Raw genomic sequence first — 17,329 nt, 5'->3', positions numbered from 1 at the left:
TCTGTGGATCTTTTTCTTTTCAATAAAAATGGACAAGAGTGTGCTGTTATTCTCTCTTGCTTTCTCTTGGAAGGTTACAGAATACATCCGGAGCCTTTTGCATATTGAGAAGGAACCCCTGAGAGTATTAGTTACTGGTGCTGCAGGCATGCTTCAAAATCTATATTTCTAGTTTTTAAATGAACTTTTTATTTCATTTCATGAGTTTATAATAACTCATGGTGACTTATGAATCTTAAGTTGGTTTGTATTGCTAAATTTTTATAGAAATTTGTGATTTGAATTCCTAAGTATTCAGTTAACTATTCTTAGTTTCATGATTGTATTTTGCTTGAATAGCTAAGGTTAAAAAATTCTAATCCTAAATATAAACTGCAATATGTTTCCATTCCCATCATATTATCATCATAACTCATGACCAATTGATCATAGAAATAAAAAAAAGTGCATATACTTTCACTGAAATTTAAAGGAGCATCGATCAGTGACTCAATTAATCGTACTAGTTAGAGTGATTTTTCCATATACTAGCTTAGATAGTATGTAAATGCCTCAAGTTTAGTTTTGTGCAACAGGGAAAATAGGCTATGCTATTGTTCCAATGATTGCAAAAGGTGACATGCTTGGCCCCGGTCAGCCTGTAATCTTACGCATGCTTGATATTGAACCTGTTGCTGAAGCGTTGAAAGGAGTCAGAATGGAATTGATTGATGCTGCCTTCCCTCTTTTTAAAGGTAAGCTTTTCAAATTGTAGTTTTGCACAAGGTAAGCTTTTCAAATTGTAGTTTTGCACACTGCTTCAAAGGTATATTCTAAAATTCATGCTTTGAGGGTCATCTTTTTCCCTCTTCATGAGTCATTAGATGTTTTTGCTACTACGAATGCTGAAGAAGCTTGTAAAGGTGTCAACATTGCTGCCATGGTTGGTGGTTTCCCTCGAAAGGAAGGTATGGAAAGAAAAGATGTGATGTCTAAAAATGTGTCGATCTACAAGGCTCAAGCTTCTGCATTAGAGAAGCATGCTGCTGCAGATTGCAAGGTGAGAAGTTCTTAATTGCCTTCATGCGATTTCCTTTCGTGCAACGTTTTTCTTTTCACGTTTTTGAATATAGCATTGGGCAATTTTTTAGAATTTTTTCAATGAAGCTTGAACCATAATTTTTTCTTTAACTGGTTCAATCTATGACAACAGAATTTAAACTATAGTTTAGTCGTTTCCACAGGCCATGTAGGAGAATATAATTTTACATTCAGATGATGAATAAACACTGCACATCATCTTTAAAACTTTGGAACTTAATGATATTTTTGTAATATGCTTGTTGTTTTGCACTTTAAATTTGGAGACAGAGTAATTTGTTCAATTTAGTTTTGATGCAGTTTCATTGCTTATAATCTTGCACAGGTTCTGGTGATTGCGAACCCAGCAAACACCAATGCACTCATCTTGAAAGAATTTGCACCTTCAATCCCAGAGAAAAACATTACATGTCTTACCCGACTAGATCACAACAAGCATTAGGCCAGATCTCAGAGAGGCTAAATGTTGATGTTGTTGACGTGAAGAATGTTATCGCCTGGGGAAATCACTCTTCAACGCAGTATCCGGATGTCAACCATGCAACTGTCACCACAAGCAGTGGAGAGAAAAGTGTCAGAGAACTTGCTGCTGATGACAATTGGTACCTCCAAACTCTAATCCATCTCATTTGCTTTCTGGTTTTCAGGTGTCTAGTTAAATCAGGATTTAAAATTTCATTTCTCTAATAAGGTTGAGCAATTGTTTGCCAGGCTAAATTCCGAGTTCATCACCACGGTGCAGCAGTGTAGCTCTGCCATCATCAAGGCTCGAAAGCTATCTAGTGCATTGTCTGCTGCAAATTTTGCTTGTGATCATATCCGCGATTGGGTTCTTGGAACTCCGAAGGTCGATTATTTTTTATCTTAAATTACAAACCATTTAAAAAAATAAATGGTGTTTGATATGGGAATAGATTTGTTTATGGCGATGAAGGGAAAATGGGTTTCAATGGGAGTCTACTCTGATGGGTCTTATGGGATTCAACCTGGCCTTATTTCCTCTTTTCCTGTTACATGTGATAAAGGAGAATGGTCTATTGTGCAGGGTAAGTTGTGTATAACCATTCAAAAGCGTTATAAATAATAATTCCAGAACCAAAAAATTATGTTCATCTATATGAGAAAATTTTAAGAATTAAAATTGGTTAAATTGAATGGCAGGGTTAAGGATTGACGAGTTTTCAATGTCATAGTTGGATGCAACTGCGCTAGAGCTCATTGAAGAGAAAGCGTTGGTGTCAGGACCCGTCCAAAGTTCCCCACCGGAACCCTAGACAAGCCCTGATCCCAGGGAAACCCTACCGGACCCTTCTGTGGAAGATCCGGCAGAACCTCCCCTAAGGGATGGACTTACCACAAAATTCCCTGCACTGAAAACACACTTCTATAATTGTCCCCTTATTCCTCCCACAGTACTACGAACTGGTTCCACAAATTTCAGCACTCCAAAATAAAAATACAGTAATCCAGTGCAATACAAATACATAAGTGTCCCATACAGTATACAGAGCTTTATGAAGTACTACAAAATACAGAATACAGCAAAAGTGAAAGAAATATTACAACTGCAGTAAAAGAAGAACAAGGTACTGCACGAACAAATACAGCGAGGAAGATCAAGTCCGCTCCGAGTGAACACCGACAACCTGGTACCTAGAGGAACGGAATTTAAGAGTGTGAGATGCTAACCATCTCAGTGAGCGACCCTACTACTCTACACTATAATACCACGGTAATAGGTATATAAATAATAATTATTTGGAAATAATATTTTCTCTCAAAACCCTTACAATTCTCTCAGTTAGGTTCCCCTTTTTAAAACATTTTCACAAAACCCTTATTCATATTCCCCAAAAACCAAGACATCAAATGAGTATCCGAACAGTAATAAATAAATTTTAATTCCAATACAGCTTTAAAACATTTTATTTTTTTTTAAAACACAGTTCCAAAAATCAGTTGATGCACCCACTATATACCAGTGGCGCCAACAGTACCCAGCGTCCCAAGGTACCGCCAGACAGGAGGTTATAGAAAGAAACTAGCATACGGTCGCGTGGCGTCCCACTGCGCCGCTGCTAACCTGGTGTCCCGGCCAAAGGGGGGTGGCCACCCTCTCCGATGGCATCCACAGGACACCCTCATAATATCACCTGCGCGCTACTCACACCCACCTGCGCGCTAATCATATCTGTGTGCACAATATCCATATCACATATACCATATCACATAATCAGAACACCAGTACGTGCACGGTGCATCTAAAAATCATCCAGAACACCAGTACGTGCACGGTGCGTCTAAAAATCATAAAATCCACAATTTAAATTATAAAACAAATTTCACATTTTTCATAAACATAGCGGGCATAATCCATCCGCTTGAACCGGGAATTTTCCCACAATTTCTTTGTAATCAATGCCATAAATTCCATGATTTTCAAATCCACCAACTTTCAAATCCATCAATTCAAATATCCACATTTTCCCAATAGCATAAATAATGCTCAAAATATCATAATCAAATCTCATAATATTTCATGGGCATATTTTATAAAAATTGAAATCACCAACATAACCAAATATTTTCCTTGAAATATTTGAAATTCAAATCGTGCCCAATTTACCATTAAAACCACACCAATTTCAAAATCCTCAAAACCATAAAATAATTCCACATGGCATAAATTGGTGAAATGCACATTTTCTTAAATCCGATAAATTCACAATAATTTCCACAATAAATCAAATAAATATTTGGCACATAAAAAATTAAATTCCAAATATTTAAATCACACATAATATATTCACCAATTAAATTTCCCAAAATTAAATTGAAGGTGGGTCACTCACCTTGTGCACGTATCTCAATCAAGATTCTCCGCAGGATCGACTCCGCTACTCGCACGTGCACCTAAAACATCCACAGTACCAAAACCACAAATATTAATATTTTATTCGGGTAATCCCCAAATGGGTACCCGAGGAGCAAACACCAAACGATAACTAAAATTTACGAATTATATACCGAATCGAAGCTCGAGTGATGCTAATCACAGATCCGGTCTTAATTTCCGATGAACGTACCCGACGGGGTTGGAATTTTATCGGGAAGCTTTTCGGGTTTCGGCTTCGTAATTCTCCCAAACCGTCGTGAATTGGCGGAAACGGAAGTCGTATTTGGGTTCAGGAGGTCGAACACTGCGGACTGGAGCTGGCCGGAATTTCGGGTACTCGCCGGAACAGTATTTTCCGACGGGCCGCCGCGGTCACCGGCAACCGTCGCCGGCGGCGCGTGCGTACGGTGGCCGTTGGCTGTGAAATTTTGTAGACTTGTAGATCGTGAGGAGAGCAATCCAACGGGACCGACGGTGAGCAAAACGGAGGTCGGACGGCGGAGAAATCACCGTTTGAAGATTTCCGACCCCTCGCCGGAAAATGCTCCGATCTCGGCGCGTCGGTGGTCCGATGGCCGTGCTTTTTGGTGGGTAGGCCGGACTTGAGGAGAGGATCAAGGCTGTCAGGTGCGTGTGGCCGGAAAATGGCCGGAACAGTGCCGATTCGCGGTGGAGGGGGAAAAATCGCCGCCAAACTTCGGACGTCCGATCCGGGCGCGTCCGGCGGCCGTTCGCCGTGAAATTTGGAGGTTTTTCCGGAAATGAGGTGGGCAATATGGCTGGCCGGCGCATGTACAGTAACTAAGCCGGAAAACGTGAAAATGACCGGCGGCCGGTGACTCTCTCTCTCTCTCTCCTCTCTCTCTTTCTCTCTCCTCTCTCTCTTCCCCGAGTGTTTTAACAAATAAAAACCCTGCGTGATACTGTTCATGCCACGTGGACCAATCAGAAGCTGACACGTGGCGTTACTGTGTACTTAAGCCAAATATATTAAAATAATACGGTACCCGGCGAATTTTCAAACGTCCGTAACTTTTTAACCACATGTCCGATTTAAGCGTGCCGCTAGTCTATGAACTCGTATCGACGAGTACTTTACAACCATACAAGAGTCAACTCAAAATTACATCACAAGAAAAAGTCAACTCCCGGCACCTTCTGGACAGTTTGCACTTCAACTTGTTTTGCCCATAACTTTCAAACCGTAGCTCCGTTTTCGACGTGCTACTAGTCTACGAACTCAGGGCGTCATGCACTTCGCCACGGTACCCTGGTCAACTCGAAATTTCCACCGAGTCAAAAAGTCAACTTTTAACCCCTTCGGTCAAAGGTCAACCTCGGTAAACGTGCACGGATTCCGGTGCGATTCGGGACGGGGTGTTACAGTTGGCATATTCATGTCTGAATTGATGATGATGATGATGGTGGTGGGACTAATTTGTGCCTGGATTGGTTGGAAAGTAATGAAAGAAAGACTCCATATATAGTCTAATAGAGTAGTCAAATAATTTCCAAATGACGAGTGCTTAGGTAATGTGATGGCATCCTAGAGTTGCAGAGTGCTTTTTAGAGTTCGCCTTTTTCTGGGTGGAAAAAATGTGAATTATGGGAAGCATGTATAATATTTACTTGGATTTGAATATTCTCTAATCTTGGAAATGAACGAAAATCATTGGACTTCGAACAGGGAGATATTGATTTTTTTAACGTGATTAAAATGCTGCAAAATTCATACATATACCCATGAGGATCAAGGACTAATTCCTCACCAACAAGTTTCATAGCATTAGGTTTGTAAAATTTTATACGACATTATAATAAAACACGAACACACAAGATAATTTTTATTGGTTTGCATTGACAATATCATATCAGATCCGTATCAATATCAACTAATAAGATACAATAAATTAATAAATTTTAATGGTAAAATACAATAACTCATGATAAACCTATTAGACCCATTAAAAAATGATATTTTTATAATTATACAAGTTTTATAATATTGAAATTAATTAATTTATTGTTAAGCATATATTAGTTTATTATATTTTAGTTTAATTTTTAAAAAATCTAAAAACAAATAAGATTTTTTGTAAGATTTTTTAAAAAATATTATTTTATTATTTGAAAATTAAATCAAATTTTAAATTTTAAATTTATATATATTGTTAATGGGTTAACGAGTCAGGTGAAAAATTACACGATAATTTAACAAATGAATTCGAGTTTATCTATTTATACACAAAAGTTTAACGGGTTGTATTTTTCACACGAACACCATACAACACAATACAAACACGATTCAATTTGATACCGTGTCAGGTCTACATAGCATTATTTGAATAAAATAAAAGTAATAATAACAATAATAATAATAATAGAAAGATTTTAAAGAAAAGATTGGATATTAAACCTAACCAAAATTTTCCATATCAGAAATTATAAATGTACATTAATATTTTGTACAACATACATTAAAAAAAAAAAAAAATTCCTCTAAAAAGTTCCTTTCCCCCCCTCTACAACAATTGCAAAAAACCCACTTTGAGTTCTAGACACACTACTTGGTATAGTTATTCTCTTTACATTTCATCACTTCGATCGGTGTAATATTCTTTCCTTTTGTCTCGCTGCAATGAATATGAGTAAAGAATAGAATATTTAGATAGTGGTATTTGTTTTTCATTTACTTCAATCGGCATCGGGGGAATCCATATCTCCAAGTCTCACATGACCATTTGCCCTGGTTTAGATAAGGGCACATTAAAAATTAGTATAAGATTTACAAGCACAAAGAAAACTAAATACACTATCGTCGTTCAGTTCTGATCATCCACCAACAATTCCATAGAAACTTTAAAAAAAAGAAAAAATGTTACATAGAACTTATTTACATAAACAAATGCTCGAGCAAACAAATGCAGTTGGGCAGTTGCCCCACACTACGTACGCTCCTAGTTGAGGTGCTTTGTCGATGTTGTGCTTGTAATTTACATAGAACTTAATTTGCATAAACAAATGCTTAAGGAAACATATGTAGTTGGGAAGCTGCACCCACGCTGCGTACGGCCCCAGTTAAGGTGCCTTGTCAATGCTTGTGCATGTAATTCTTTGCTTGGGGAAAGAGATCTTGTTTCTTGTGCATAACTTAACTTGTGGACTTTGTTTTGGTATCCGAATGCCTTTTGTGAAGATGTTTGTGTGGATTCGTTGTTTTATAAAAGGCACAAACATACAGAAGAATGTTGTCAGAGAATTGAACTGGGTTGAACTTGATTTTCAACAAGAATTGTTTTTCTGTGGATCTTTCTCTTTTCAATAAAAATGGCCAGCAGTGCGCTGGTTGCATCGTTCTCTTTTGCTTTCTTACGTAAGGCTACAGGTTACATGTCGAGATTTTTGCGTATTGAGATGAAACCATTGAATGTATTGGTTACTGGTGCTGCAGGCATGTTTCAAAATCTATATTTCTAGTTTTTAAATGAACTTTTTTTTTTTTTTTTTTTTCATTCCATGAGTTTATAATAACTCATCGTAACTTATGAATCTTAAGTTGGTTTGAATTGCTAAATTTTTATAGAAATTTGTGATTTGAATTCCTAAGTATTCAGTAAACTATTCTTAGTTTCACGATTGCATTTTGCTTGAATAGCCAAGGTTAAAAAATTCTAATCTTAAAGGGGCATCAGTGACTCAATTAATAGTACTTGTTAGAGTGATTTTCGCATATGCTAGCTTAGATCGGATGTAAATGCCTTAAATATACTTTTGTCCAACAGGGAAAATAGGCAATGCTCTTGTTCCAATGATTGCAAGGGGGCTTATGCTTGGCGCCGATCAGCCTGTAATTCTACACATGCTCGACACTGATGATAAAGCGTTGGAAGAATTCAAAAAGGAATTGATTGATGCTGCCTTCCCCCTTCTCTTTGAGGTTCATACTTTTTCAACAGGTGTTGTTGCTACTACCGTTCCTGAAGAAGATTACAGAGGTGTCGATGTTGCTGTCATGATAGACGTAGAAAGTGAATCAACCTCTAAGGATCAAGCTTCGGCATCAGCGAAACATGCTGATAAAAACTGCAAAGTGGGAGGCTCTGTCAATTGCTTGGATAAAAATTCCTTTTGCGAAACCTTTAAGGCGCAAGCTTCGGCATTACTGAAACATGCTGATGAAAACTGCAAAGTGGGAGGCTCTGTCAATTGCTTGCATAACATTTCCTTTTGCGAAACCTTTTTCTTTAACATTGCACTGATCAATTTTATAGAATGTTTCAATGAAGTTTCAACCTATAATATTTTCTTTAAATCTAGTTGGTTCATTCTATATTACAACAGAATATGTGTATATATATATATATATATACATATATATATTACACACACCAAAAATAACTAACCAGCATTTGAAGTATGGTTTAGTTATTCCCACATGCCATCTTGGAGAATATAATTTTACAATCGGATTCTGAATAAACACAGAACATTATCTTAAAAACTTAAGAACTTGTTGGCACTTTAAATTTGGAGACACTATAATTTGCTCCATTTTGATTTGATGCGGTTTTATCACTTATAATCTCGCACAGGTACTGGTGGTTGCGGATCCAGCAAAAGCGAAGAAAAACCTGCGTGAAATATTTGCAGGGCAGAAAAACATCCAGCCGAAAAACATTACATATCTTACCCGACTAGAACACAACAGAGCATTAGGCCGGATCTCACAGATGGCAGGAGTTCGTGTTAGTGATGTGAAGAATGTTATCATAAGGGAAAAGGACAAATCAACTCTGAATGTTGACGTCGATCATGCAATTGTCACCACAAGTAATGGAGGGAAAAGTGTTAGAGAATTTTTTGGGAATGATAAGTGGTAACTCAAACTCTATAATCTGTTCCATTTCCTTTCAGTTTTCTTTTTCTTCATAAGTTTGAAATCATTCGAGGTAATTTGTCAAATCAGGACGTAAAAATTTTATGTCTCTTATAAGGTTGAGCGATTGTTTGACAGGTTATCTGAGCTCCATATCAATAGCAGGACTAGGAAGCAATCAAGTGCATTATGGACTGCAAGTTCTGCTTGTGATCATGTCCGTGATTGGCTTCTTGGAACTCCTGAGGTTGATCATGTTCAATCTTAAATTAGCAACCATTGAAAGATAAATAAATAAATGGTGTTTGATATGATAGTAGATTTGTTTAATATGACGCAGGGAACATGGGTTTCAATGGGCGTCTACTATGCTGGGTCTTATGGCTCGTTTCCTGTTACATGTGATGGGAATGGAAAATGGTTTATTACGGGTATGTTGTGAGTAACCATTCAAAAAATATATATATATATATATATATATATTTTTTGGTAAATACCATCCATTAAAAATGTTTTAAATATTGTTCCCGTAAACCAAAAAATTCATTACTAGTAATTGATTGTAAAAATCTGAGAAACAATAAGGATTAAAAGATGTTTAATTGAATGGCAGAGTTTGATGAAACTACAAAGAAGCCCATCATGGACAAGAAGAAGAAGAAAGCGTTGGAACTTTCATGATGATATGATGATGTGACTGTTTGTGTGTTTTAGTGTATCTTGTTTCTTGACTTTGTGTTTTGTTGGAATAATTGACAGAAGACTGTTATTTTAATAGTCAAATAATGTCGAAAATAATGAGTGATTTGGCATGTCATGGCAGCCTACAGTTGAGTTCGTTTGTTTCTGGATGGAAAAAAGTGTGAATTCTGGAAAAGCCTCAATATTGACTTTGGATTTGAATATTCTCTAATCTTGGAATATATATATATATATATGTATGTGAAAATCATTAGAGTGAGAACAGGATATATTTATATATATAAATATCTTCAAGACTTTCAACGTGATTAACATGCTGCAAAATTCATACATATAGGATCGAGATTAGGAGAAATTCATACATATAGAATCGAGATTAGAAATTTAGAATGATGTATTCAATTTAAAATTTAATAAAATTAAAATGAGTTATAGATTTTAAAGAATTTTATATATTGTTATGGAATTCCATAGATTCCATAAAAAAATTTATATTGATAATTTTTTTCACAATTTTATTTTTAAAATACTTTCTAATCTATTAAAATCTATTATTTTAAAAAATTTATTAAAGTTAATGATTTTTTGAATATCTGTAGATTTTAAAAAAAATTACAAAATTATAGTTGAATGTATATGAATTGAATATCATTGGACTTGACAGATTCTTTTAAAACAATCTCTATCAAATACCTTTAAATTTTTAAATATTTTAAAATTTTTTTAAATTCTAAATTAAATATATTTTCTTGATTGTCGCTAGCAAATTCCACATATATATATTTTTTTTAAATAAATATGAGTTTCACATATATTATTTTGAGTGAAATAATTGATAATAATATAATAATACAGGTTCTGTTCTTTTTTTTTTTTTTTTAATTTCAAAGAAAATTGTGTATTAAACCAAACCAAAATTATCTGTATTGGAATTTTTTTTTTATTTTTTATTGAAGAATTCTATTTTAGAAATTAGAAACCTTAAAAAAAAATATATATATATATATATAGTTGTTTTTCGTATTCACGTGAATCAATGTTTCGCGTAATATTCTTTTCCTTAAAAAAAAAAAAAAGTAATCTGTATTAAATTATAAATACTCAAATAAAAGTATGGGTAAAACGTAGTTCTAATTTGAAAATATAATTTTATTTTATTTTTTGGAAAGCAATTGCAAAATACAATTTGGTGCGTATAATTGATTAACGATAGGCAATTAATTATTAGTAATTTACGCAAAAATAAATAAATATTCCTTCAAAGGAAAATGCCCTCTCAGCCATTTCCAGCTCTCGCGTGCAAATCTCACTCCCAGTCCTTCACCAGCTTCTCAGTCTCCCAAAACTTACGTCTTCGGTCAACTGGTTACAAGACCACAGCCCCGATTTCCCCCATAAAATCAGGTTTTTATTTTTAATTGTTTATTTTCTTTTATTGTTTGTCATGGCGGTGTTTATCTCTGAATCTGTTTAGGGGAAACCAGCGAAAGTTTTTTGCGTTCGAAATATTTTTGTGTTGGATTAAGTTTCTTTTTCTTCTTCGTGTTCTAAGGTGTTGTACTTTTTGGTTGTCGTTTTAATAAGGCGGGTTAACCCTATTTTGATAATCCCGTATGGATGAGACTATGAAGCAATTTCAACAAAGCTTGATTGAGCTTGAAACTGAGGCAGAGCGTCTCCGTTTAGCTCGACACCAGGTAAGTCACTCTTGGAAACTGCCCTCGCAAATCTGTTTGTTTCAAATGATTGTGTTTTTTATCTGTTGCTGAGCGAATTGACGAAAAAAGTTAGAATTTTACCTCGAGTGATCGTTCTTGAATTTTGTGAGGTGGGTTTTTGGTTTGGAATTAAAGTCTTAACGATTAGAACTTGGAACTTTATGTGGTATTTATCATTTTCTTCCTTCATAAGATACTTCTTCTCTATTGTTAATTTTTAATTATTAATTGTCTGGATCCTGTTGCTATAACACAGATCAAGATCGTCTTGATTTTGAGACTAAGAAACTACAAAGCTATGTGAAGGATAAGTCCCTTTTAATATCCAAAAAAGGTGCACTTGCCAACAAGATCAGTCCTGGAGTTCTCAATTCTCTTGTAACCCTGACAGACAAGAAAAATTAAGTTTGTTTGTAGATAACATTCAATTTTTGGAACCTTCAATTCCAAACTGTGGGGAAGGTATTAGCCTCAATCTTTGTTCTAGCTAGCATTTCGAAATATCTGTGTGTCGCATAACTAGCACATATGATTTATGGTAGTAGTGTGTTCCTTAAGTGCTAATTCCGTAACCTTGCCTCCACCCCGACAAATGGTCACTCTGAGTTTAGGCATTCATAAGCTAAATCAAGAATGCATATAGAAGGAAAACCTTTTGGAGTATATTTTTTCTACCAAGGGATTCGTAGAGAAATGTTGCATTTCTATGATGTTCTCACAAATGAGAGTATGCTGCATTCCCGTGTTACTATGGTAAAAAATTTTGGCGTTTCTCTTTCTTCTTTCTTTCAAAACGTCTTCTTCCTACTGAGGAAAAAAGATTGATTTCTGGTTGAAGGACCATTTATTTCTGGTTGCACTCACTGGCAATGTTGCAATGTGGAAATTTCGTGTGCACTAACTCTTTGTACACTTGAAACATGGAATGCCATTGTCTTGTTACTTTGTGATCCCGTTTAACCCAAGATTTCCAAAAGTTTGGATATGTACTTACTAAAACAATGACATTTGAGAGATACAAATAAAAATAAAAATCTCATCCTTTGTTACAGAAAAGTGTCGAGGCTTTCAGCCGGCAATAATTTTCACGTCAACATCTTTACCTCTAGGAAACGAGCAAGGAAGGTGGGAATTTCTGACTAGTTTGTACATGCAGGAGAAGTATATTTGCATTTGATAGCCAAAGACAAATGACTGATAGAGTATCGATGAAACAGGAATTATTATTGGGAAAAAAGCTAAAATACAACCCACAATTTCAGTTATGATTTTCAACCTGGATGATGTTATGTTTGCTCTGTCTTTAATTTGAAAATGTGATTGTGGGACAATCTATACCATCAAATTTTATCCCAGCTATTGAGAAGGGTTTCAAAGAAGCAGCGAACTCGTCAGTCTTTTGCCTCTAATATTTTGTGGATTATTGTTAAACTAGGGCCTAATGTCACGGGCCTATCTTTTCCAACACTCCCGTGCGGCACTTAGCACCTCCCTTGCTAAGTAAGCCTTGCTCACAAGCTAACACAATGCGAAAGCTAAAAGTAAGAGAGTAAGAAGTAGGAGAGTTTGAGAGAATGTGGAGAATACTTGTATTACTAGAATTTTTGGATGTGTTACAAATGAGAGTCCAACCCCTTTATATAGAGGGTTTGGAATGTAGGAAGATTCTAGATATGTACATGTGTCACCTATCTAGTTAGGGTTCTAGATTATTCTAGGGTTATGTACAAGATATTTACATGGAGTATTCTAGAGAGATTTCAATCTACATTAGTCTAGGTTTCTCTTGAATCTTCTAGAATATTCCGGGCTTCTCTTGATCTTTCATGGAGAGTGTGGAGTCTTCTGGTTAAACCTCAAGAGTTTTATTCCTTTTGCACAGGACGTGATACTCTCCTCCACCTAAACTCGCGACGCCCTCGTCGCGCCATCTTCCTTACCCGCCGAATGTGATCTTTGAGTTGCCGTTGTGTATCTTCGTGCTCCCCACTTACTTCACCATCCGGCAGGTCCTTCCCCTTCACCAAGTATTTGGTGTAGTTGGGCATGCCTCTATGTTGACCGACTCGATCCGCAGGTGTGGCTTCCACATTCTTGTCGGGTGAAGTCGCTATCTCCATGGGTGCCCTTCTTGACTTACCTTCCTTTGGGGCTCCCTTGCCCCCTTTCCCTATAATGGGAAGTGACCTCTCATAGGGTCCTATCACCCCCTCATGCATCTTGTGTGGTTGGGGTAGTGGTTTGACTAAGGTCCCTCCCTTAGCCTCCACATGTTTCCTCTTGTTGTCTCCACAACTTGAGGCCAATGCACACAAACTCCCTTGGTCCAACTCCTTTGGCACATTTTGTACCTTAGGAGATGTCTTGGCATGGCTTTGGGCATCCTCACTAGGCTTTTGGGCAGCAACCAAGTTGATTTGCTCCTCCCTCTCGACTTGCAGTGCCGACAAAATCTTAGTCTCTCGCTTGTTAGCTTGTTCCGTAGGCACCATGCATGTTGTTCCCCCATCCATGATGCATAACTTGTTTGCAAATGGGAGTGGGAAAGTCTTTACTTGGTTGAAGAAGTCCATGCCAAGGACAACCTTGTAGTCATCCATGGACACCACCGTTAGGTTCAATTGGCCCTCCCAATCCCCGATGGTGGTGTTCACACCTCTAGCAACTCCTTGGAGTGGCTTCGCATCGGAATTTACCGCCTTCACGAAGCCCCTTTCTTGTGTTGCCTTAATCCCAAGCCTTTGTGCCTCCTCCACGGATAGGAAATTATGTGAGGCACCCGTGTCCACCAACGCCTTGGTGGGCACCCGTGTCCACCAACGCCTTGGTGGGCACCCCATTGAGTTTTGCCTCCACGAACATTAGGCCACTCTTCTTTGTCTCCTTAGGAGCAGCCTTGATAGCATTCAACAATTGTAAGGAACCTTTACGAGCTCCTTCCTCTTGCTTCTCCTCGTATTGGGTAGTCATGGCATTCAAAGCCTTTCTTTTCAGACAATCCCTAACCCAATGCGATCCATCACATAAGAAACAAGAGTTTTTAGGTTTGGAAGCGTCCTTACCTTCCCTAGGTGGCTTCCATTTCGAGCCTTTTGGCTTATGTGCACTTTCTTCCCTTTCATCTTCTTTGGACCTACTAGGTTCTCCCCCACCTTTTCCATGGTTGTCTTTCCATTCCTTTGGCTTTGGAGAGTCTCTTTGGTTGGAGTAGTCGATGAAGCCTTCGGCATACGCAATGGCACTAGCCAAATCTTGTACTCCACGCCTCTTTAACTCCGTCTTGGTCCAAGGTTGTAGTCCATCCATGAAGTAGAAAAGGGAGTCTTTATCCGATAGGTTCGGGATCTCCAACACCAAGTTGGTGAACTCCTTGATGTATTCCCGGATATGGCCTACTTGCTTGAGTCGTCGAAGGCGACTCCTTGCTTCATCTTCGGCATTCTCCGGATAGAATTGCCTTTTGAGATCCTTTTTAAAGTCATCAAAAGTATGGAAAGTGCACGTACCTCGCTCAATGTCGCTATGCCTCCTTCTCCACCATAACATTGCCGTGTCGCTAAGGTAGAGAGTGGCAGTCCTTATCTTTGAAGCATCATCCACAATGCCCATTGCTTCAAAGTATTGCTCCAAGCCCCAAAGGAAATTCTCGAGCTCCCTCGCATTCCTTGCCCCGGCGTAGGACTTGGGCTTTGGTACATCGATTCGTGGCCCCTCGCGGATGGTGGTTGTCCCCGACGCCACCGCCCTCTTGCAAAGAGCCCAATCACCCCGCATATCCTCCATTTGGGTGCGGATGGCATCCAATTCTCTCTCCAACATGGCACGAAGGTCTGCTACCTCCCCCATGCATTGGTCGCGTGTCGCACGGAGCTCCCTCCTTAAGGCATCGTCTAGCCCGTTGAGTAACCCCCTCACGGCTTGATTGATGGCAATGTCCTCCGACTCTAGCCCATCTAGATGACTCTCCAGCGCCTCAAACCGTTCTTGTACTCAGGATGCATGCTCCTCCAAGCGTAACTCTACGCCCGTCATCACATCCTTGGATTTGGCCTTTTGCCTTTGCTTCCTCGCATTGGGGTTGCGTTGCTCTTCACGACCTCGCACCTCGGTAGCTCCCTCCACATTGATGGTAACCTCTGAGCTAGCCATCTTGCCTACTTCCACGTTACACCAACGATATTCTTGAGCAGCAATTGGCTCTGATACCAACTGTCACGGGCCTATCTTTTCCAACACTCCCGTGCGGCACTTAGCACCTCCCTTGCTAAGTAAGCCTTGCTCACAAGCTAACACAATGCGGAAGCTAAGAGTAAGAGAGTAGGAAGTAGGAGAGTTTGAGAGAATGTGAAGAATACTTGTATTACTAGAATTCTTGGATGTGTTACAAATGAGAGTCCAACCCCTTTATATAGAGGGCTTGGCATGTAGGAAGATTCTAGATATGTACATGTGTCACCTATCTAGTTAGGGTTCTAGATTATTCTAGGGTTATGTACAAGATATTTACATGGAGTATTCTAGAGAGATTTCAATCTACATTAGTCTAGGTTTCTCTTGAATCTTCTAGAATATTCCGGGCTTCTCTTGATCCTTCATGGAGAGTGTGGAGTCTTCTGGTTAAACCTCAAGGGTTTTACTCCTTTTGCACGGGACGTGACACTAAGCTCTAGGTGTAAATGTATTTGGTCCTTGTAATAATGTGCTTTTTTTCTCTTATATGTGCAGGGGCTCATTAATTGGACATCCAGTTGAAAATATCCGTGTTGTTATAACTGATGGTGCTTCCCATGCTGTGGATTCCAGTGAACTTGCATTTAAGTTAGCTGCAATTTATGCATTTAGAAAGGTTTGTCTCATGCATTTTATCGGATGAATTCAATGCAAGTCAAATTGCACCTATCCCTCTTTTGTTCATTAACTTATTTTTTCGTATTCTTATCACTGTTGTGTTTAATTTCTGAAATTTTGAAACAGTGCTATGAAGCAACAAGACCTGTAATACTGGAGCCTGTTATGTTGGTGGAGTTGAAAGTACCTATAGAATTTCAGGGTACTGTTGCTGGTGATATTAATAAGTGAGTAATCTATTAATTTATGGAGAAAGTACTGTTAGTTTTTTACCACTTGCCATCGCTAAAAGTATATGTGCACACCATATGATAGGAGAAAAGGTGTGATTGTTGGAAATGATCAGGATGGAGATGATTCTGTTATAACTGCCCATGTAAGTCTTCTTACTATCCTTATTCTATGTCTTGATGTGGGTGCCATTTATATGAGAAATGGTTGTCTTGGTATAGATAGTAGTTTTTGAATGTTTATGTAGTATTGTTTCTAATTGGTAGCAAGTGATCTTCCTCTTTCTAAATGTGCAAGGTAAGATTGAGTTTGAGGGAAGGAAAGTTACATTTATGTCTTTGGTTTGTAGTGTGGCTTTTAAACTGTTACGAGCATCTTAAATTAATGATGTTGGCTTCTCAGGTGCCTCTGAACAATATGTTTGGATACTCAACGGCCCTTCGTTCGATGACACAAGTAATGAAGAAAATTTGTATCAAATGTTTCATGTCATGGTTCTATATATTAAATGCATGCTAATTCTGTCTTTACTTTTGTCTGCATAGGGGAAAGGCGAGTTCACGATGGAGTACAAAGAGCATCTGCGCGTTTCTCACGATGTGCAGATGCAACTGGTAAACAACTACAAGGGCAGTAAGGTCGCTGAATAGTTGGTGTTTGGACGAAGAATTTTCTTTCCTTTTGCATAAAGTCATGCATTTGTCCTCATTATATATTCTTTTAGTTTTCAATTTTATTATTGCTTATATAGGCAAAAATTTTGATACGTTCTGTAATCCATAAAATTTTGAAAGCATCAATAAGTTCATGTTGCCCATGCTTTGGGCTAAGATAATGTATCAATTCAATCTTACTATATTTTCGTCTTTGCTCCTCATGGACAAAATTGTATTATATGGTTCTTGTGAGTATTCAACTATATATAGAAAGAAACATTTTTTTGGGGTGGCAATCGGTGCTCATCGTACCTTCCCATTG

General features: G+C 37.8%; 2 protein-coding genes and 1 pseudogene across 4 annotated transcripts; all 3 read left to right on the top strand.

The window, feature by feature from the left end:
* The first annotated feature begins 574 nt into the window (after positions 1-574).
* On the top strand, positions 575-5,533 carry LOC107424204 (malate dehydrogenase-like; annotated as a pseudogene).
* A 1,689-nt stretch (positions 5,534-7,222) lies between these two features.
* LOC107424221 (malate dehydrogenase, cytoplasmic) lies at positions 7,223-9,757 on the top strand. 3 transcript variants are annotated; one of them, XM_016033962.4, is made up of 6 exons: positions 7,223-7,349; positions 7,759-8,165; positions 8,569-8,852; positions 8,991-9,099; positions 9,193-9,283; positions 9,466-9,757. In XM_016033962.4, the coding sequence occupies exons 1-6, from the start codon at positions 7,304-7,306 to the stop codon at positions 9,531-9,533; spliced, it is 1,005 nt and encodes a 334-aa protein (XP_015889448.3). In that variant the 5' UTR covers positions 7,223-7,303; the 3' UTR covers positions 9,534-9,757. The 3 variants fall into 3 exon arrangements, with proteins under 3 accessions (XP_015889448.3, XP_024932556.3, XP_015889447.3); XM_025076788.3 differs by having other exon boundaries at positions 7,223-7,427; positions 7,759-8,066; XM_016033961.4 differs by having other exon boundaries at positions 7,223-7,427.
* A 1,628-nt stretch (positions 9,758-11,385) lies between these two features.
* Positions 11,386-17,245, top strand: LOC107424223 (elongation factor G-1, mitochondrial). The gene is made up of 7 exons (XM_060819069.1): positions 11,386-12,397; positions 12,490-12,715; positions 15,937-16,118; positions 16,247-16,347; positions 16,436-16,496; positions 16,754-16,807; positions 16,897-17,245. Exons 3-7 carry the CDS (start codon positions 15,990-15,992, stop codon positions 16,999-17,001), a joined length of 450 nt encoding a protein of 149 aa, XP_060675052.1. The 5' UTR covers positions 11,386-12,397; positions 12,490-12,715; positions 15,937-15,989; the 3' UTR covers positions 17,002-17,245.
* The last annotated feature ends 84 nt before the right edge of the window (positions 17,246-17,329 follow it).

The sequence above is a fragment of the Ziziphus jujuba genome, chromosome 7 (genome assembly GCF_031755915.1).
Source record: "Ziziphus jujuba cultivar Dongzao chromosome 7, ASM3175591v1".
NCBI classification, from domain to species: Eukaryota; Viridiplantae; Streptophyta; class Magnoliopsida; order Rosales; family Rhamnaceae; genus Ziziphus; species Ziziphus jujuba.
This window is presented reverse-complemented; position numbering and strand designations above follow the sequence as displayed.

Bases quoted from the DNA above. Each gene is read 5' to 3' on its own strand.
- LOC107424221 (XM_016033961.4), top strand. From the start codon at position 7,304: ATGGCCAGCAGTGCGCTGGTTGCATCGTTCTCTTTTGCTTTCTTACGT. The intron at 7,428-7,758 runs GCATGTTTCAAA...TTTGTCCAACAG, and splicing joins ATTGGTTACTGGTGCTGCAG to GGAAAATAGGCAATGCTCTT. The intron at 9,284-9,465 runs GTATGTTGTGAG...ATTGAATGGCAG, and splicing joins TGGAAAATGGTTTATTACGG to AGTTTGATGAAACTACAAAG.
- LOC107424223 (XM_060819069.1), top strand. From the start codon at position 15,990: ATGTGCAGGGGCTCATTAATTGGACATCCAGTTGAAAATATCCGTGTT. The intron at 16,348-16,435 runs GTGAGTAATCTA...ACCATATGATAG, and splicing joins GTTGCTGGTGATATTAATAA to GAGAAAAGGTGTGATTGTTG. The intron at 16,808-16,896 runs GTAATGAAGAAA...TTGTCTGCATAG, and splicing joins CCCTTCGTTCGATGACACAA to GGGAAAGGCGAGTTCACGAT.